Genomic DNA, 22,539 nt, shown 5'->3' on the forward strand with positions numbered 1-22,539 from the left:
CTATCATGAAACGATGCAAATCATGACTTGTGTGAGAGTATGTTAAATTTCTGCAAGTATCATTACTTGCCCATTTAAATGTTAATTCTAGTACAGAGTGAATAGTTTAAAATACTATTCTGCTGTTGATAAATTTGACTATTTACCTAGCAACAAGCAGATCATTGTTAAAGATGAAAATTTCTATGGGACATATTTACCTGAGATAAAAATATTAACTAAATACAAACTATTACAGAATTCACCATTATGATGCATAACTTACGGTAAACTGACATCTTGGCTGTCAAATTTGTTGCTTGGTATCAGTCTAGATGTCAATAACTTGGCAATTGATCAGTTCAGCCTGCTCAAAACCCTTACTTGCAACTAGTTTCCAAACAGCTTCATGTGTTTCAGCTGATTCTCGCAACAATTCATCTTCCATGTATTTGGGTGATTGAGGTGCTGAGGTTGATGGTGAAGAATCCACATTACTGCAGTGATCAGCCTTCAGAACAGAAATATCATGATTGGCATCTTTTGTGATGAAATGAAGCTTTCCATGGAAACCAGCTAATAGATATGGAGACTCCGATTCGGTAAAGTCATATACAGGGACTTTTCCAATAACAACTTTCCATTCATCCTCTCCTTGATCATATACCTTGATCCTTCCACTATCCACAGAATTTGAAGGATCAAAAGCATATAATTCACCATTCACTACAACACTCAATTTGGTTCCTGCCTGCTTAACTGGCCACCCTTCACCCATTCCATTTGGCATTTCCATCCATGAATTTGTTTCAGGATCATATATTTCTCCCCCAACATCAACAAAAAAGGGCCATGAATACAAACTTTGGGGAACATATAACCTTCCCTTGTACGAGGTTAACCCAGTGGCAATAGGCTTTAACATGTCAGCCAAAAAAGCTGTGGGCAGGACTCCGGCTCTTGAGAACGGCATACTAGGTACATCGGACCATGTATCCGAGAAGGGGTCATAAACTTCAGCAGATTGAAGAGGAATCAATCCAGCTTGACTAACCCCTCCAACAACATAAAGCTTGTTATTTAAGATTCCTGTCTTACAATAAGCCCTACCTGTAGACATAGAATTCACCTTCTTCCACGCATTTTGTATCGGATCAAATCGCCATACACATTTCATAGTTGAAGATTTAGAAAATCCACCTAGAACATAAAGACATCCATCAACAGCTCCAAAAGCACAACCACAAAAGGGCATGTCATCCAATGCATCCTTCTGTCCAAGCAGACCTCTAATAATTTCAGCAATTCTGATACCTTTTACCATGTTCCACATCCAAAGCCCAGAAGAACCCTTTTGGGAATCTTCCTCATCAACAACACTAGGCATAATAGGAAGTCTCTGCCATATTCGAGAACGGGGGTCTAGAGCATGCCATAAGAGTTTATTTTGTCCAATCCTAACCAACAGATATAGCCACTCTTCAGTTGTTCCAAGCTCTTTTCTTACTTTATATAATTCCGAACTCGTGATAGTCGCTTTCCACTTCCTAGACACCAGCCTTACATGATAGTAACAAATTCTAGGAAGTCTAGCAATAATCTGAAGGGATAACTCATCAGGGAGATTAGGAATAAGTCTTGGACATTCTTCAACAGAGGCAGGTGACATTCTTTGCCTCTTGCTGGTCTCGTTTGGAGAGATTTCACTAGACTCACTTTGATTGGCCTTGGTATTAGCCATACTAAACAAAGAACCCATAAGCTCAATATCTGCATCAAATACATGTTAGAAAAATTGACTTCAGCCCCTAGCTGCTGTAAAACTAAAGGCATAGGAAGCATCCAGCATGTGTAGGATAACAAGCATGCTCGGTGAGAACTAGAAGTTAACATAAATACACTATCTAATGAACATAACAATTAAGTAAATAACTGCAGAAACAACTCAGAACAGGAAAATTAGAAACATTCATCTACCAAATATCTTTAACACTGAGAGAAAGCATGATAACAACAAAAGAGCCAGAAAGTCATATATAAAAGCATGCAACAACCCCATTGCTTGATACAATAAAATAACAAAACATCAAATAGTCCCTCCTTGACATGGCTTTAAATTGCAGAATTGCCTTCCTAAGGCTAAGAAATTACATACAATTGCAAGAAAACATAGTTGAAGAACACAATATAATCTTTCCTGAAAAATAAATAAATAAAAACACCCTCCAATTAATATGACACCTGCACACCTCAAAATGACAAAAGCAGAGATAACCAAATTACATGGGTGTTAGGTACACTCCAGCCCCTCCCTCTTTCACATGAACCACGCTTTTCACCATTTTATGGCTTCATGAGTGTGCTTTTCCCTCTCTTTCTTGATTAGTTAATTCAATTTTAAAATATCAGATATGTATTAATGTGTTGATTCAGTTTCAGCTTTATCTGTGCAGGTAGTTTCACCCACCAAATTAACAATAAAAAAAAGTGATGCATCACTCATAATAATAATAAAATCAAATCAAACTGTGCAGATTGCAGAGAACCCAGTTGTGAATTGTGATGGCCAAATAACCAAAATAAACACAAATTTTGAAACTAGTTGCACAGATACAACTCTACACCACTATATTTTTTCACATCCCCACAATCCAACTTCTTTTTCTAGTATATTTGGAAAATTAACTTAAAAAATGACAAAAAAAAATAAACTCAACCAAATGAATGAAGGAACGGGTTTGAAGAGAAACTCTTTCCACCGAATAAGCTTGAAACTTCAAGCACCCACAACCGAGTTATTTTTTCACACTAAAAAATCGAAGAACAGAACATATGGGAAAAGAAGAAACTAAGAGAGAATTGAGTAAGTGATTAATATTAAAAAAGAAGAAGAAAAAGGATGTACAGGTTAGAAGGGACCGTCTGTTGCTTGCTTCTTTCCTCTCTCTTGTGTGGTGTGGTGTGGTGTGTGAGTCAGTGTGACTAAGAAATCATTATATACACTAACAATAATATATTAATTAATTAAAGTAAAGTAAAAATCATTTTATATTTCACCCTCATTTGTAGGTCATTACGCCAGAGAAGCTTTTATTTTACACCTTATTGTGTATAATTGATCTCAATTTTGTCTTCTTCTGTACTGTCTATATTTGATTGAAAATAATTTGGGTTAAATATATTTTTTTCTCCTTAAACTTTTTAAAAATTTTATTTTTAGTACCTCAATAAAAAGAATAATTGATTTTAGTTTTTGATGTTTTCCTTTTTTATCCTTCTGGTCTAAAGTTTCAACTGTCAGCACACGATGAAAAATTTAAACGGCAAGGACGAGAAAAGAAAACGAACATAAACATCAAGACTAAAATCAAATTTTTTTTTTGAAAAACTAAAAATAAGAACTTTAAAAAGTTTGAGAAAAAAAAACATAGTTAACCGAAATAATTTTATACCTTCATGAACTACTCATCTTTAGATCAAATGAGATAAAATAAATAAATAAATAGAAAAGTCAGTATAAAAGTTATACCAAAAAATTCAATACAAGAATACTAGTAATTTTTTATTATATTTGTTTTATGTAATTGAAAGGTTAATTTTTTTCTAAAAAACATGATATGGTCTATAAATAGAACCAATTTATATATAAAAAATATTTTTAGGGTTCACAAAAGAACAACATAAACATAGAAATATCATATTTTTTTATCCAAATCATTTTCCTTCCTTTCCTTGGTAGAATTAAGGAAACTATTATTATGTAAAATACATTGATGATACGGTTGACGTGTGTACAAATCATATCAACCTCCATTGTATCTTGAAGAGAATTCGCCAAGACACTATTATATTTAATTTATATAGAGATTGGTGGAAGCTAATGAAACATAAAGGTTATGTTTTACACACACCTTGGGGTATGTTGGAACAAATAACTAAAAGAATAAATTAAGCTTGATAGGCATCATTCATGGGTATGTTGAAGTTAGGAGCTCAAAATGATCAAAGATTGCTCATAAAAAACAACTTTATCAAAAGCATGTTCAATTGAACATGCATGCCTTTAGAATATCAAAGTATGGCAAGACTAGAAGTTATGCATGATCAAAAGATCAATTTGAATAGAAAATTATCAAAAAGTAAATAGACAGGAAGCTACATATGATCAAAAGATGCAAAACAAATAAGAACCTTAAAAAACACATGTGTGTTGAACAAAAACAACATGCTCAAGACTATTGAAAACATATTCCAAAAGCAAGAAGTTATCTTGGATATCAAGTATTGATGTAAACAAAACAATTAGAATGAAGAAAACTTTATACACATGATATTTAGGGGATAAACCAATATATAAGTCTATGAATATAAACTTCACCAAGTGCATAGATCAATTAGTACGAGATTATTCGAGCTTAACTAGTGGTCTCGAGTTTCAGTCCTACATATGCAATTGCATTAAATACTCAAAATAAGACTTTTATTGCATGCAATGATCATATCCGACTCAAATACGATTGCCTTCAGTGAAAAATACCTATGTTATACTAAAAAAATATCACTTTCTTCTCTACTTTATCCTATTTTTGTTGTACTTTTGTAGTCACCAAAGTTGATAACATGAACCAAATTTCTTGAGGCGTGTAGATGCACTACCCTAAAGGGATTATATTTAGTATCCCATGGAATCTCCACATGATACAATCGAAACCTCTCGGTTTAACCAAGGCAACAAAACTAATAAGAACAAAAGTAATCCAGGAAGAAAAATAAGCGAGAGAGAAGAAGTTTGAGTTGTGTGTAAAGTAGTATGAAGATGAGTAATATACATATTACATAAAGCTATAATCTAAACCTATGAAGCCCCGATACACAAAAACTGGAAACGTATTGATGTCATACTTGTGTCGAACACAGATACGTCTCTAATACACCTAAATACAAATCCAAGAAGAATACATTTTTTTAACAAAAATTTTAGGACACGACTGGGATACGGCTCAAGATGGTTGGATACAACTTAAGTTGTTTTCGATACGGCTTGAGCCATTTTTTGAATTTTTTAATATTTTATAGTTTTGTTCTTTTAACTTTAGGGTTTTCAAAATCAGAAAATTTCCAAATATAAATAAAATGTTTCTACTTTCTTTAAAAAAAAAACAAGAGCAATACACACCATTTTCCTCTTCTTTGAACATGACAACTCCTTTCCGATAGTTTTATAGGTTTTTCCAACAAGTAGGTCTTTCTATCTGTGTAGTTTTGACTTTGATAGGGTATTCTATTTGTGTTGTTTTGGCTTTGCTCAAACCATTCTTTTATTGAATAAATTTATTTTGTCACTCAACAATTGTGTTTACAATGTTTGCTAAAACAAAATATGCATATTTACAATGTTTTAACAACACTCAAGATTATCTCCATAATTGCATTTTAACACCAACACGTATTTAATTTTACATCCATATATAAATCTTTTATGATTTTTTATTAATGTATCCAAAATGTGTTATATCTTTAATTTCAAAAAAATTATGTACTACAAATTCGTCCATGTTCACAACAGTAATGAAAACTAATAAATGGTTTACCATTATTGATGCCATCCTGATTAAACCTCCTATTTTCTCCCTCATTTAGAAATGTGATGACTAATAAGATGCATCACTCTTTTGTGATCTCTACAAGCTCCTTCAATGAGCTAATAATATGTTGAAGTCTTTTTTCCTCCACAATTAATTTTTCGAGCCTCAATTATAAACAACAAAAGTCTCTTATTTGTTGGTCTCAAATATAAGTAAACCTCACTTACATATATCTTGTTTAGTGAGACTATCTCCAAAATATCCTTCATTTAATAAGACTAAGAACTTTTTTATGTTTGATATCATTTTTTTTTTGTGTTGAGTGTTAATGCATACCAAATAGAATGAATATTAGCATTCCCAATATAAGTGTGTGTGTGTGTGTATATATATATATAGATCCAGAAAATTTTCTTAGTGGGACAAGAAATAATTTATACAAAAGAAAAAATGCTTAAATACAATTGTGGTCTCTCAATTTTAAAATAGAGATATTAGTCTTTATATTTTTCAAAATTTACAATTTTAGTCATTTTATTTTAAAATAGAGACATTTAACCTCCAATTTTGCAAAATTTGGGATTTTGGTCATTTAGTCAAACTAAAAGTGTTGAGCATTAACATATTAACATTGATTATGATATGGATTAAATAAATAATCTTGTGTCACATTACTAAATTTAGGTCTCATTAAATTAATCTCTTGCTAATTAATATTTTGGAAGGATCAAAATCATAAATTTTACAAAAGTAAAAACTAAATGTCTCTATTTAAAATAAAGAAATTAAAGCTGTAATTTTAAAAAAATATGAGAAGTAAATGTCTTTATTTTAAGATAAAGAAAAAAAATTTATGTATTTTAAAAAATAAGAGAACCAAAATTACATTTAAGCCAAAGAAAAATATCACAAGCTTTTATAAAATACATAATGTCATGACAAATAAAATTTAAAGTACTCAAATTTCTAGAAATTATAATGGTCATGTATGTATTTTATACTTTGAAAATGTTCTAAATTTTTTTATTTTCAATATTATATAAAATGAAAATAATAAAATAATAAAGTTAGTATCAATTTATTCACTTTATTTTATTTCTTATATATTTTTATTATACATATATCACGGAAGAAAAAATCTTGTAGAGACAATTATCCCCACAGTCCAATAGGTGCATCCGCCGTTTAAAATATATATATATATATATATATATATATATATATATATATATATATATATATATATATATATATATATATAATTTTTTTAAAGTTAAATAATAAAATACAAAATAATATCCTTGAATTAAATTTTAAACCAATAATTTTACAGTCATTTTTTATATTAAATAGTAATATACTCCAACTAAGAAAACAGTGTAAATAAACGGAGCGGATCCTGTACTAAGTCATTTTTTACTATTTTAATTATTTCATCAAATAAGTCTTAAGTTCCATCAAAATTCTGACCATCTATCTCCATCGGTATACATGCTGCTAGATGCTGATGTTTCATTACCATCCTCTACTTAAAGATATTGATAGATATATTTATGTGGATATATGTATTTATGTCTCTTCAATATCTTCTTTTACTGAAAAGTCAACCTCATTGACAAATATGCTAATATACAAGATAATATCCCCTTAAAAAAAAAAAGACAATATCCAAATGTGGGTACGACTACTTCATCAAAACATCACTTTTCCTATAATGAAATGTAAGAAAACATATTATATATGTTATATATAAAAACATGTTCAACAAAAAATATTTTAATATATTACTTCATGTTATAAAAATATCTAGATTATATCCTAATATAGAAATATAAAGGAATTTATTTATTCTAAGAATAAATTTTAGTTTAGACATTTTTTAATTTAATTTTTTATATAACAAATTTAAAAATTTAATCATTAAAATAATATAACATTTTCTTAATAATAACTATTTTCATTTTAAATAAATTAAGCATCTATTAGTCTATACCCTTTATAATCAAAATTGGCATATATGATTAAAGTATGTTTCATGTTAAAAATAAAGTTAATTATTTGAATATCAACAAAAAATTTAAATTATTTAACAAATGTTAACTTAATCTATTTAATAAAAAAATAATTTAATGGTTGCATTAATAAAAGTTATTGCTAGTAATTAAAAAAATATTAAATGAAATAAATTTGATAGGAATTACTCCTAAAATAAATATGTCTGTATTGTTTGGTAAAATCGCACACACTAAGGATGAAAAATGAGAAAAATACAAAAATACACAAAAAGAAAAAGTAGAAGATATGTGATTTACATGGTTTGGCTAACAAATCAACAAAAACATCCGCTATCTCCAAATAGGATTATAAGTTTTATGAAGAATTTAAAATTCTCCCCAAATAGCTATTATTTTATATATAAACTTCAACATGGTCTCACTTAAGAATAACACGCACCCACTCAAGGGATCATCCACAAATCACTCACTCTTTTTGGACTTAATTGAAATACATAAACTTCTTTTTGTTTTGTTGAAAAATACATAAGCTCTTCACAATATTACTTTATATAGAGGTGGGTTGGAGCTTCATCCAAAGACGAATAAATGCAAATTAATGGCTTTGCACGTAATTTGTAGTCATTGGAAATACAATTCATCTTTTAGACCGAGGCAAAAGCACAGATATAATTCTTAATTAGTTTACTGTTTTGTAAAAAAAGGCATGCTTACATACATATACCAAAATATTACTCATTCCGTTTCAAAATATAAATCATTTAAAGTTGCTATATAGATATTAAGAAAAATAATTAATTTATTGAATTTCATAAAAAATATCAATAATTTTCCTAATATATCATTTTATCTCTAATTAAATAGTATTCATATTCATTTACTCCCATTACATAGAATTTTCATTAGTAATAATAAATTTTTATACAAACTTAATGGATCACTTAACTTAATTGTATCTTGTGTTACTTGTGAAAAATCAAGTGATTTTTGGAATTAATCAATGATATAAATGCATGAGTAAATACAGTGAATTAGGAAAAAGAAATAACAAGAATCAAAGACACTGTTGTATTAATGCATGAATGAGGATAATTTTAGAAAAAAAAATATTTATTGTAATATATATTAATTTTGTAAAACAATTTATATTATAAAAGTTGGTTTTTTTTTCTAAAACGACTTATATTTTGAAATATAAAGAATATATAGTATATAGAGAGAGAAAGAGAAAGAGAGAATTTCTTAGTTTATTGCCTCCTAAAAATATGACACACTCAGAGGGAGGTACGACAGATTATTTCTTTTCTTTTCTTTTCTTTTGGTATGAGACAATATGTAATTATGTATCATCTATGAAAAGTAATGCATCTCAAGTAACTAGCAAATGCATACTTGTGATTGATACTTAATATTATTGGTTAAACTGAAATAGTTTTGAGTGTTTGGTGAAACTAAGTTATGAAAAAATGTTTGATGAATTAATCACATGAAACAACAATTTTAATGTTTACGTGAAATATTTTTCCTTCAAAAGTTTAAGGTTATTTTTATAATTATAAATGTATTAAAATAGGAATTTTTAATAATAAAGGAAAATACCATTTCAACTCATCTAAAAAAATACCATTTCATTACGTTTCTATTTGTGGTAGTACTCGATATTTTTTTTTACACAAGGTAGCATCCAAATTCAATACTATTTAATCATCATTTTAAAAAAGAGTGCGGCCAATTAATTTTAAAAATAACCAAATACCTTATTTAAAATATATGTATACCTTAAACATGTGTAATTTGTTGGATCATTGATTATGTGTTTATATATTCAATAGATATTAACTCTCCTTTAATGTATGTTTTTTGTCAACATGTTTTTCTTGGCTTCGGCTTAATTTTATTATTCTTCAAAAAAGAGTGTCCGGGACTTTTTGACAAAAAAATGGATGTTTTTTATATAAAAAAAAACAATATTCTCAAAGAGTGTAGTTTGGAAACAATTTACAAGACATATTTTTTGTCACATAATATGTAGGAGAAACCAATTTCGATGTCACTTTATATTTGTTTTATGTCTTGCAGCGGAAGGAGCCACTTTTAATGAAATCTCATGTTTTAATTGTCATATAGGTTATATTTATGACCAATGTAAAAAAAAGTACCTTTTACATAGATTTTATACTTGTTTACATCAATCATAGATATAATTTAAGTGATATAAAAAAAATATGACAACCACAACAAGAGACCTCATTCAAGGTAACTTCTGCTTTAGAAAACATTTATATTCCTTTTTCTCTGACTCTCAAGAATCCTAACAGAGCATTTAGAGGAGAAGCTCTAGAAAGCACTAGAAACGTCACCATTGCTAATGGAGAACGCTTGAACAACTACATCGAGGTAAGGGATGAGTTACTCGCGCTTGGAGATTAGAATGAACATGCATAGAGATCCCTAAAGGATCAATTCTGAGTTATTTTGGGTTGTTTCTTTTTTTAAAATTAAGCTCTATTTTTCCTAAATTTTTCGCTTGTCATTGTGATTCGATTTCACTTGTGCAAATTTGATTTATTTACATATGTTACAAATTTTGATTTCACATGAATTATTTACCTGTTTCAATGCTTTGATTTTAATTTGAATTATATAATAACAATCATATGTATATAATCGAAAGTGACATTCCAATTTGATTTGCACGTTCTTACAGTGAATTAATTCTAATTGTTTTGTTGATTTGCACATTCATGTTTACGAATTGCAAAGAAAAAAAAAGTGGTGTTCCAATTTGTGTGGCACTGATTTCCTTTTCCTTTGGGTTATATGTGTGGGTGTGTGTGTATATATATATATATATATATATATTAAAAATATTTTAAATAATAAAAGTAACAGAAATAATAAATTGAATAAATTTATAGAAATTATAAAGTTGTAGAAATTATTGCTTAATAATGATTACTTTTGCTACATTTTAATTTAATTGTTATAAAAGTTCTTTTTAATTGAAAATAATATAGTTCAATTTAATTTATACATGGTTTGTGCCATGTAAATATTATTACTGGGTGATATGTGTATGATTTATAAGGTGTGATAAATTGTTTTATTGGAATTATGAAATTATGATTGAGATTTTATGTAAGTGATAAATTTTAGTATGTAATGAATTGTGAAATACATGGGTGTTGAGATGTGGTATGTATTGAGTTGTTAGCTATGAATTATGCAATCACACAATTGTAAGATCCTTTAAAGGCGACAAGTTAATGCGCGATAAGTTTGTGATGGGTTTCAGTGTGGAAATCCGCAAGTTTAATTACTTAAGGCACGACGAGTTAAAATCGTTTTTGAAAATAATTGAGATTTTAAAAACAATTGAGTAGTTATGTGTATTGCATAGTTTATAGGAAGAGTCTGTGTGTTAAAATATTTTCTGGGTTGGACCTGAATCAGGAGGGAGAGACCTTGATGGATTTCTCAAAGTCTAGGCCTTGGGGATAAATACACTCAGTTTGAGTGCTCCTTTAAGCCTGTGTCGATCCCACATGATTGAAGCATTCTCACAAGACAGAGTGACCCTGACTAGTCTCCCTATGATTTTACTTAATGAGAGTAACCTGACTTACCCATTGTGAGACAAGTCTTGTCATGTACTCTTAAGCGTCCGATGAGGTTTTTTTACTGAAAATGGCACCACATTGCATGTAGGCCTAAGTCTAGTGTATTTGTTTCATAATGGTTGTGTTTCTTTCATTGAGTTTAACGACTGATGTTTTGGTGCTATTTTTTGGAGTGTATGATTCATGTGTAATGTAATTGGTGATTTCTATGATGAATTTTAAATGATAAAGTGGTGAAGTGACGAGGACTGTAGTAAGTTGAGTTATGTTATAAATAATTCTATAATGTATTTTGATTTCGTCTTTGTTTATCTGTATCTTATTTAGAAATGTGATAACTCACTTTGGTGTGTGTTTGTGTTTAGGTTGATTGCCATTTTGTTTTAGGTGCCAGTATATGATGAGTTCCATACTGGAGATAGAGAGGCTTAGTCTGTGCCAGGGAAATGCTCTGATAAATGTGATATTGGGTCATAGGGTTTTATTTTATATGTTATAATTCCATGAATAATATAATTGTTTTATGTTTTCCGCTTTAGTGTGACTTCTTTTCATTCAGAATAAGCAGTCTTGTTTTGAGCTGAGATGATTTTATCAGTATTTGAACAAGTTCTATTATGATTTCACTAAGCGAATGTGAACCTTTTACCTTTTGAAATGTTTTTATTTAAATGTGTTTTAAAATTTTCAATTAATTCTACATTCTTATTCTTTTTATTATATATATATATATATATATATATATATATATATATATATATAGATGTGGGGGGCGGGTAGAGGGTGTCAGGTAAAGCGTCACTCAATATGACGTCTCCTTATCATATGTGGCAAAAGTCATGAAAATTGTTTTGAAACTACACTCTCTTTGAGTAAATTGTTTCTTTTAAAATACCTATTTTTATAAACATGAGAATGTGAAATTTTCAAGTCCATGCTGTCAAGATCGTCGGGCATCTTTCTTGATAACTAGAAATAAGTTAACTCTTCCTAAGGTTTGATTGGTTGCTCTATTTTGAAGAATGAATGGAGGCAAATCACGAATATCTAGTTAGTCCTAGACTACAAGTGATATTACTATAGGCATGGTTAATTTCTTTCTAACTTAATTAAGATAATAATAATTCAAGCTTCCGAAAGAAAATATTGGCAACATGGCATTGATCAAAATTAAATTGGTTGGAAATGAAACAAGCTTAAGCCATAGGAAGTTAAGAACCTTACAACTAATAATTAAGCCAAGAGCTACAATATCCCTAGCTAGATAGGTAGCTATGAGAAGCAAAATGCTAAACAAGATTAACAAATTCAATTGCATTTCTTCTAATATTACAAAATAAACCAAAACTACAAACGAAAAAATTCATTATAAACTGATCACTAATTAATCAACTATGAACCGTTCTAATCGGAAGCACAGGCAACCCAAAAATGTTACACGTTGGACCTGTTCTCACACTACTGCAGTTCAAACACTTGACTCTACCACCACCAACTACAACAACATCACTATCATGTTCCATAGAAAGCTCATCATTAACAACTAGCCATATTCTCTTCAACTTCATCAAACCTATCATTACTAGTAACAATATTAGTGTGATAATGAACCTCTTCATCATGTGGAGTATTAGATGGTGTTGCTTCTTCAAAGTACTCATTATGGCCATCAAAGGGAACGTTAACAAGGTGCAATGTGAGTCTACCATTGGCCCTATGTGCACGAAAGTACTCGTGGTGCTTCATCTTCTCCTCTTTCAGAATCAACCTTCCCTCGTTTGTGTAGTACCTCTTCAACACCCATGGCATGTGTGAGGCCAGGTTTTGAGTTCTAGCTAGTAAGGGTATATAGGGAGGGAACATTTTCGTTTTGGTTTTGCTCTTGGCCTTGATTTTGTTTCTTGCATCGTTGTATCTGAAGGACTTATGGTTATCTGTGATATTGTTTGTGTTTTGGAGGACCATGTAGTTCTCAGTGCCAATGTAGTCGTCATTGTTTGGAGGGAAAATGTGATGCTGCTGCTCATGACCATGATGGTTTGTGAAGGTGTAGAAAGTATGAAGACAAGAGTTTGGGGGTACCCTTTGGCTTTATATACTAGGAAGAAATAGAGAGAGAAAAATTATTCTTGCACACCCTAGAGAGAAAACGAAATAATAGAGAAAAATAATATATATAGGGTGAGTTTGTTTAAATTTTTTAAAAAAACTTTAAAATGAATATTTTTATATAAGTGTTTTTTTTAAGAAATAAATGTGATTTGCTTCTTAAAATAAGCACAAATAGTTTAAACAAACATGCTAAAAAAACATTAAATTGTTTATTTTATTAAGATAAATAATTATTTTTAAAAAAATTAGTTTAAACAAACTCATTCATAATAAATACTTGATTTAGTTTGACAAAAAGAAAGAGACAAATGAAGAGTTTTTTTTAAAATTAATATTGGGATATTCAAATATATCATTACCGAAATTCAAAATTAAAAAAAGAGAATGGATGAATAAATAGAGAAAGGGGATGGAGTGTAAAAGTAAAAGTAAGTAATATTGGAGCTAGGAGAAAAGGATGAGGTTGATGAGTGTGTGAATAACGTTTTATGTATGTTACAACAAATACAAGGAGAGCAAGGTGAGGAGTTCAAGTGGCTAGGTTTTCGTGAAGGGATTGATGACAATATTATGAAGAGAGGAGATTGATGAAAATATTCAACAGAGGAAGCTATTATCATTGTTGTTAAGATTGAGTTTCAAGTGGCTATTCTCTGGCTTTATGAGTATCAAAATCTGATTAAAACTAGTGGCTTGTGAAAATTTAAAATTCCCAAATCAGAAGACAAATTAAAGGACAAGCAGAAGTGGGCACAAGGCACATATCACCACATTTCACATTACAAATATGAAAAATGAAATAGTAAAATAGCCAAAAATGGATTTCTATTAGCTTACCAAAACAACAACACAACACTCTTATTCAGACAAAGGTAGTAATCCTTCCGTTCTAAAATTTATAAGTTGTTTAAAGTTATTGTGCATGTATTAAAAAACAATTAATTTATTGAATTTCATTAAAAAAATATTAGTGATTTTTCTAATATATTATTTTATCTCTAATTAAATATATAGTACTCCTACTCATTTATTTCCACTACACAACTCATTAGTAATGACAAATTCATAAACAAACTTGATGGACTAAGATCTTACCACTTCACCTAATTAATTGAAATTACTTTTACCGTCAAAATTTTAATCCGAACCTAAATGAGACTGAAATTTACTCAGATAGAACAAAATTTGAATTGGGTTTCAAACATTTTCGTTAAAAAAGGTGTTAGTATTAATCAATGAAATAAATGCATGAGTAAATACTAGTGACTTAGGAAAAATAATTCACAAGAATTAAAAAGAACGTTGTATTAATGCATGAAGTATTGATTGAGAATAATTTTGGGAAAAAATATTTTATGTAGTATTAATTTTGTAAATGACTTATATTATGGAACAGAGGGAGTACTAGCGGGTACATAAATTCCTTACTCGATATCAAACTTAAGTTATATAGCATTTTATATAAGTGACATTATTCATATACTACTATTAAGCAATAGAAATAAGCAAAGAGTGTAGTTCTTATAAATTATCACAGTAAAAAAATTACTCTAATAATAAAAAATCACATATTGTAAAAGTCAACAATTTACTCTAAGAATTTTAACTAAATGACAGTATAATGACATAGAATATTTACCCATATGCAAATAACACAACACCTCTCAAAGTAATTTAGAGAATGACACATTATTTATGTAGTGGATAGTTTTGAATGAGTAAGGCATAGATTTAGCATAAAATATTGAAAATGTACTTAGGACATGCATGTGAGTAGGTGGATTGAACCGGGTGTTGATAGGTATTTCATGCATTGGTCATCAATTAATCCAGAGTTCCATGAAATACAATTGCTCATCTGGAAATGACAATCTCCAAATTAACATGATTGTACCATAAAATGTAATTCTTGTACATTCTTTTATTAATTAGTGTACTATATATATATATATATATATATATATATATATATATATATATATATATATATATCAAACAAATGACACCTAAGATTATCCTACAAGACATAATTTGCTAGGAATTACCTTTGTTGAATAAAAATCATTTTAATTTAATTAATAAATAAAAATGCAGCAAAGGGAAGCATTTATGTGTCAAAAGAGGTTAATTTACTTCCGACATTGAAGAAAATAGAGCTGGCATTGCCAATTGCCATGCATGATCGATGCCCTCAATTTTATATGAACGAAGAGCAGAATTGAAATTCAAAATCCAAACTCCAAACTCCAAAGTTTACAAATAAAAAACACAATTAACATAAAATAATCCAAACAAAAGAATAATTGCAGTTGAGAAAGTAAGAGAGATACCAAACTGACGTAGCTCCATGTGAAGCTTGTAGGCCATGGATCTTCTTCATCAATGGAGTCTTTTGCTTCTTGAAGATCAATGGCAACAAAATGAAGAAGGAAGAAAGATGATTGGAGACGCCACTTTAAGGAGAAGACGAGTCAAGAACAAGCTCACCACCATAGGAAGCCATGGATAAGAGCTTGAATGTAGAAGATGAGTGGAGGGAGAAGGAGAGAAGGAATACAAAATTTTGTGCCTCAACTAAGGTCTGAACTTTGAAGTGTAATTTTCAAATAATCAAAGTTGAAAAAATACACACACATGACTTCTATTTATAGCCTAAGTGTCACACCAAATTGGAGGAAAATTTGAATTTCTATTCAAATTTCACTTGAATTTGAAATTGAATTTGTGGAGTCAAATTTTAGAGCCAAAATTTCACTAATTATGATTAGTGAATTTTAGCTATGGTTCAGCCCACTAATCCAAGATCAAGTCCAAGATTTTCCACTAAGTGTGCTTAGGTGTCATGAGGCATGTAAAGCATGAAGGACATGCACAAAGTATGACTATATGATGTGACAATGGGGTGTAGCAAGCAAATGCTCACCTCCCCCTCTAAAATTTAATTGGATTGGACTTCTCCCAATTCAATTAAATTTATTTCTCAACACACACATCAAATATTCACTTAATGCATGTGAAATTACAAAACTATCCCTAATACAAAAACTAGTCTAGGTGCCCTAAAATATAAGGGCTGAAAAGTCTTACATTTCTAGGATACCCTACCTACATTGTGGAGCCCTAAATACAAGGCTCAAAAATAATGAAATCTTAATATAATATTTACAAAGATAAGTGGGTTCATACTTAGCTCATGGTCCCAAAATCTACCCTAAGGGGGGGGGGGGGTAGAATTGCATCATTTTGTCCTTCTTGAAAAGGATTTGAACTCAAATCCTGAGGTTCTTGAAACTCAGGGATTCTTTCCTCAACACTTGTAAAAAGAGTAAAAACATATGTATTAGTGGTGTTGGGTATGTTAGAGTAGGATAAGGACTGAAAAGCCCTTTCCTAGCCATCTTCCCATGAGAGAACATGGTTCCTTACCAACTCAATGAGTAGTGCTACAATTATAGAAAAATATGGGACAAACATTTTGTAAAAGTTTGTTAAGTCATTGAAATCCCAAATTTCCCTTAAAATTGGTGGAATGGGTCACTCAGGAATGACCTTTATTCTCTTAGGGTCTGTGAGAACCCTTTGATCACTATTTAAAAAGTTAAGGAAAGTAATGGAATAAAACATACATTTTTCTTTATTTTCATGTTGGTTATTCCTACAAAAAATTATGACAAACCTAAGGTGTTCCATATGAGCACCTAGGTTTGTATTGAAAACAAAAATAAGAACAAACCTACCTAATAAGTCCCTATTTACACGAATCTTGAAGATGTTGGGCGCATGAGTGATTTTACAAAAGAGGGTTGCACCACTCAACACATTCATCATATAACCTATTTTAGGGATTTGAGGCCTAATAATACCTATTTTGGGCACCAACAAAGTACAAGGATTTAAGCTCTTACAAACCAAACCCTCATCCAACAACTCCTTTACTTGAGGAATAATATCAAGCCCAAGAGGTGAGGCAGTGCTAACAAGTGCCTTTTTACAAAAGAGAAGATATGGAGGTTGTCTAAGAGGGTTCTTTAATATTTGTCTTTATTGCAAAATGACTTTCCTTCTTAGCTAACCTCTAGGAGGAGACACTTACCTCCTTACACTCATCCCTAACCATTAAAGGTTGTCCTTCTTCTTTGGGGGTAAATTTCTTTGCTAGATCCTTCCCCTTTTGCTTCTTTACTTTCACTAGAGGAAGGTAAAGTAGTAGCCTCATCTTGGCTACTATAAATGTCTTAGCCCCTCATAATCATAGTTTTCTTGATGGGGCATTGAGAAGTAATGTATCCTCTTCCAAGACATTTAAAGCACTTTATAGAGCTAGACTTCTCTTGCATACTAGCCTTAGGGGGTTGCTTTTCTATTGTCTTCCCCTTATCATCTTTGGGCTTACAAGGTGCTGCCCCTAAGATGCCTAGACTTTGGTCTTTCTTTGGATAAGAGTGAGAACCATAAGATTTTGAAGTAGATTTTCTTTTAAGTTGTTGTTCTACCCTTATTTCCCAATCTAAGTAAGCCTTTACATTGTCCTTCCCATGGAAGTATGGTAGGCTAATGTTAGCCTCTTGAGGCTTTCTTTCCTTTTCTCTCATATGGGAGTGAGGTCTAAGATGTGACCTATGTCTTCCTTCATAATAGTCACGAAGTTCTTCACCTAGGCTTTTACAAGAGTCATGACTACTATAGGTGACATGTTTTTTTTCTTAACTCTTTTAGTATTTTCCTTCTTTCTTCTTCCTTTATTATCTCTCTTTCGTCTTGATTTATTTATTTCTTCCACTCTTTTTTTCCTTTTTCTTTTCTCTCTTGTTTTTCTTTCCACAACTTAAGGGATCTCAACTCATCAAATATCTTATACAAGGGATCCTTAGGAGTAGAACCCTCACCATTAACACTAGATGAAGAATGAAGACTCATGTTGGTTCCTAAGTTGTGATTCTTTCTTGTTAGAGGTTTGAAAACAAAAGGTAAAAGAAACTATGGTTAAAACTAGCCAAAATAAACACTAAAAGAGGTATGAAAGATAAGGTAAAAACTAATTGGTAAAATGCAAGCTATCTAGTCGGTTTGACAATGGAAGGTAAAGGAAATAAGCTATAAAAGTAAGCAAGAAATTAAAGTGCAAGAAATGTAAACTAGGCGAATCTTAAGAGTGTTTGGATGACCACATTTAAGGTTCCCAACAAAACACTCACTATCCTAAGGAAAAATTGCCTAAAATTATTAGACACAAATGGAAGTTTGGAAACCTATTGGAGGCTCCCAACACACTTCCAATGAAAGGCCTTTTTGTTACAAAAACTTGAAAGCAATGAAGGTAAGTAAATTGTCAACTACAAAATTACAAAAGGGTCTTCAATTTTGGTGGTTGTTCTCCCTTTGGTGATTCACTAAATTTGGAGTTCTTCTTAGTCCAATAGCTCTTAATGTGGTTGGTCCCTTGCTTCTTGACTCAAATTCTTCAAGGGATGGCACTAATCATCCTTTCCAATTTCCTATATAGCAACTCACAAACAAGGAAACAAAGAGACAAACAATAATCAAAGACTAAAAACATGAAATGAAAGCTAAACCAATATAATTTTAACAAGACAAATTTTCAAGGATTATTCAACAATTACAGCAATGAAAAGCACATAAAAACAAGCTAGGACTTAAAGAGAAACCTAAAATGACTCTAGAGTAGAGTAAAAAAAACTAAAAAAAAATAAGACTCAAGAAACCTCTAGTTTTGGTACTTGTTTTCACACTAATTTTCAATTGAAACTTCATAACTAATATTGGTATAAAATAGACACCAATTATAGAATAAATTTCGAGCCAAAACAACAAGTACACTTCCCTTTCACTTTTTTTTCCTTGACACTGATTTTCCTGACAACTTGTATGATTTTTCTTATTTTTTTTCCATTTACCCAAATCACTTGATTCTTTTTTTGTAATTTTTTTCCAGATGTCTAGAAAATTCAGTAAAAATTTCAGCTCAAAATTTGTAGTGACTAATTCCTAATAAGTTTTACAAGTACGTATGTTCAAGCTGCCAACACCAACGATTTCAAGCTAGAAATCAAGAGTAGTGTTTATGTTGCTTAAGGCTTGGATAATTACAATTGTGTTTGTTTATGCTCAAATGTTTTGAATAACACAATTCAAGATAGCTTAAGACTTATTTTGATTCACAAATCCAGCCACAACTCAAGTTCTTCATAGGCATCATATAGGAAACTTAGAAAACAAAACAAAGTTCAACAACAAGACTACTTCTAGGAATTGATTTAGAACATTTTATGAACTAAATAATATGCATGAATTAGACTCAAAATTCAAAAGATAGGCTAAGAATGACAAGAATACATGAACAAATGTATCTAGAATTCAATCAACAAAATAAAAATTTAACACAAACTTAGAACATAATGTGACAATTATTATGACTAAACATGACTCTAAGACAACATGGATTAAGTGATTTACACTTAGATTTTTGTGTTTTTTTTTCTAATCAATATTTTGGAAGAAAATTTAGATCTAAAGGTTCAACACAAGAGGATTATGACTGAAAAATGATAGAACCTAAAATCACCACAAAAACATGATTCAAGAGTAGATCTATAAAATTTGAACCATTGAAATGCAAGAACAAGTATAGATCTATGATTTAATCGGTTTATTTTTTTCAATCTACTCTAAATAGAACCAAACCACAAGACAATTGAGGATATACATGGAGAATAAGATGAAGAACAAGTAATTAAAGTGAATTGACCGAACAAAAAGATAGAGGAAGCAAAAGAACATCACCTAGATGAAAATGCTCTGATACCACATGACATAGCTCCATGTGGAACTTGTAGGCCTTGGATCTTCTTCATCAATGGAGTCATTTTCTTCTTGAAGATCAATGGCAATGGAATGGAGAAGGAAGAAAGATGATTGGAGATGCCACTTTAAGGAGAAGATGAGTCAAGAACAAGTTCACCACCATAGGAAGCCATGGATAAAAGCTTGAAGGTAGGAGAAGATGAGTGGTACAAGAAGATGAGTGGAGGGAGATGGAGAGAGGGAGCACAAAATTTTATGCCTCAAATGAAGTATGAACTTTGAAGTGTAATTCTCAAATGATCAAAGTTGAAAAAATGCACACACATGACCTCTATTTATAGCCTAAGTGTCACACAAAATTGGAGGGAAATTTGAATTTCTATTCAAATTTCAATTGAATTTGAAATTGAATTTGTGGAGTTAAATTTTAGAGCCAAAATTTCAATAATTATGATTAGTGAATTTTAGCTATGGTTCAACCCACTAATCCAAGATCAAGTCCAAGATTCTCCACTAATTGTGCTTAGGTGTCATGAGACATGTAAAACATGAAGGACATGCACAAAGTGTGACTATATGATGTGGCAATGGGGTGTAGCAAGCAAATGCTCACCTCCCCTCTAAAATTTAATTGGATTGGCCTTCTCTCAATTCAATTAAATTTATTTCTCAACACATACATCAAATATTCACTTAATGCATGTGAAATTACAAAACTACCACTAATACAAAAACTAGTCTAGGTGCCCTAAAATACAAGGGCTAAAAAATCCTACATTTCTAAGATATCCTACCTACATTATGGAGCTCTAAATATAAGGTCCAAAAATAATGAAATCTACCCTAAGGCTCATGAGAACCCTAGGGCCTTCTCTTGCCTCTCTGGCCCAATCTTCTTGGAGTCTTTTATCCAATGCCCTTGGGGGGTAGGATTGCATCACAAACTAACCACTAACTCTTCTGAAAAGAACAAAAAAATGGACACAATGAAAACTACTCGAAAAGAAGGAATAATTTTATTTAAATTACTAACAAAAAATAAACAAAATTAAATCAAAAGAATTAAGAGGTTGTTGTAATTAATTTAGATTGCTATTGTTAGTTAGTGGTCAAGTCAATTTTTGTTATATTAGTTAATGGGGTTTGTTAGAGCCCAAATTGTTAGTGTGATAGTTGGTGTTAGTTGGACTTGGGTCAATTGTATAAAAGTTAGTTGTTATGTGTATAAAGTGCAATATCAATTTGATTGTTTTTTCCTTTTCTTCTATTATATATATATATATAGTGTTCTTGCACTGACATTGGCATTGTGAGCTTTGTTTGAAATCTTGGAGTGAGAGTTTTAGGAAAATATGGCTTCCGCAAGTGGATATCTTCCAACCTCCCTACTTGTTCTAACCAACAAGAACTATGATAGGTGGTGTGCCCATATAAGAGTTATCTTTCAATTTCAAGAAGTCACTAAAATAGTGAGAGATGGGCTCCAAGAAGTGGAGAAAAATTCATTTGATGCACAAATAGCAACCCATCATGATGCGGAGAAGAGAAATGGAAAAGACTTGTTCATCATTCATCAATGTGTAGATACAAATGATTTTAAGAAGATTGTCTCATCCAATACAGTGAAGGAGGCATGGGACACTCTTGAAAAAGCACATGGTGGTGCTGATAAATTAAAGAAGGTGACGTTGTATATATTAAGGAGGCAGTATGAGCTACTACAAATGAATAAAGGTGAAAGTGTTGCTAAGTACGTCATTAAGTTGTTGACCATTACAAACCAGATGAAAACTAATGGTGAACAACTGACAACTCTGATGATTGTTGAGAAGGTCATGAAAACCTTGACTTCAACGTTAGATCATATCATGGTAGCAAACAAGAAGGGAATTCAATGTTATAATTTCCAGAAGTAGGGACATTTTGTTGATGAGTGTAGAAGCAAACAAGTGAAAGATAAAGAAAATAAGGCACAACTTGCACATGATGATGATTCTGATTCAGAACATGTCTTGTTGATGTTAACAACAAAATCTAAAGGTGATTCTTCAGATCATTGGTATCTGAACACAGGCTGCACAAACCACATGTTAGGAAGAAATGTGTGGTTCATTGATCTCAATGAAAAGGTGAAAAGCAAGGTGAAGTTTGGTGACAATTTTGTAGATATTGAATGAGTTGGTAAAGTGATGGTTAAAAAAAGGATGGAGTGAAGGCTTGCATTACCAATGTTCTTTATGTTCCAAAATTGAAGAACAATTTGTTGAGTCTTGAGCAATTGGCAGAAAATGGATATTTTATGAGTCTACAATAGAACTCAATGAAGGTGTATGATGTTAGTAGAAAGTTGATCCTAAAAGTTCCTTTGTCAAAGAACAAGACCTTCAAGATTGGAATTCAAGTACT

At 30.7% G+C, this 22,539-nt stretch overlaps 2 protein-coding genes across 2 annotated transcripts; both read right to left on the reverse strand.

Moving 5' to 3' along the window:
* Nucleotides 1-27: 27 nt before the first annotated feature.
* Nucleotides 28-2,944, reverse strand: LOC114382536 (F-box/kelch-repeat protein At1g22040-like). Its single transcript, XM_028342023.1, has 2 exons — nt 2,885-2,944; nt 28-1,749 (listed from the first exon to the last, which is right to left on the reverse strand). The coding sequence occupies exon 2, from the start codon at nt 1,736-1,738 to the stop codon at nt 311-313; it is 1,428 nt and encodes a 475-aa protein (XP_028197824.1). The 5' UTR covers nt 1,739-1,749; nt 2,885-2,944; the 3' UTR covers nt 28-310.
* A 9,791-nt stretch (nt 2,945-12,735) lies between these two features.
* On the reverse strand, nt 12,736-13,164 carry LOC114381679. Its single transcript, XM_028340914.1, has one exon. The coding sequence runs from the start codon at nt 13,162-13,164 to the stop codon at nt 12,736-12,738; it is 429 nt and encodes a 142-aa protein (XP_028196715.1).
* Between the last annotated feature and the right edge of the window lie 9,375 nt (nt 13,165-22,539).

This window comes from Glycine soja, chromosome 13, assembly GCF_004193775.1.
Source record: "Glycine soja cultivar W05 chromosome 13, ASM419377v2, whole genome shotgun sequence".
NCBI lineage: Eukaryota > Viridiplantae > Streptophyta > Magnoliopsida > Fabales > Fabaceae > Glycine > Glycine soja.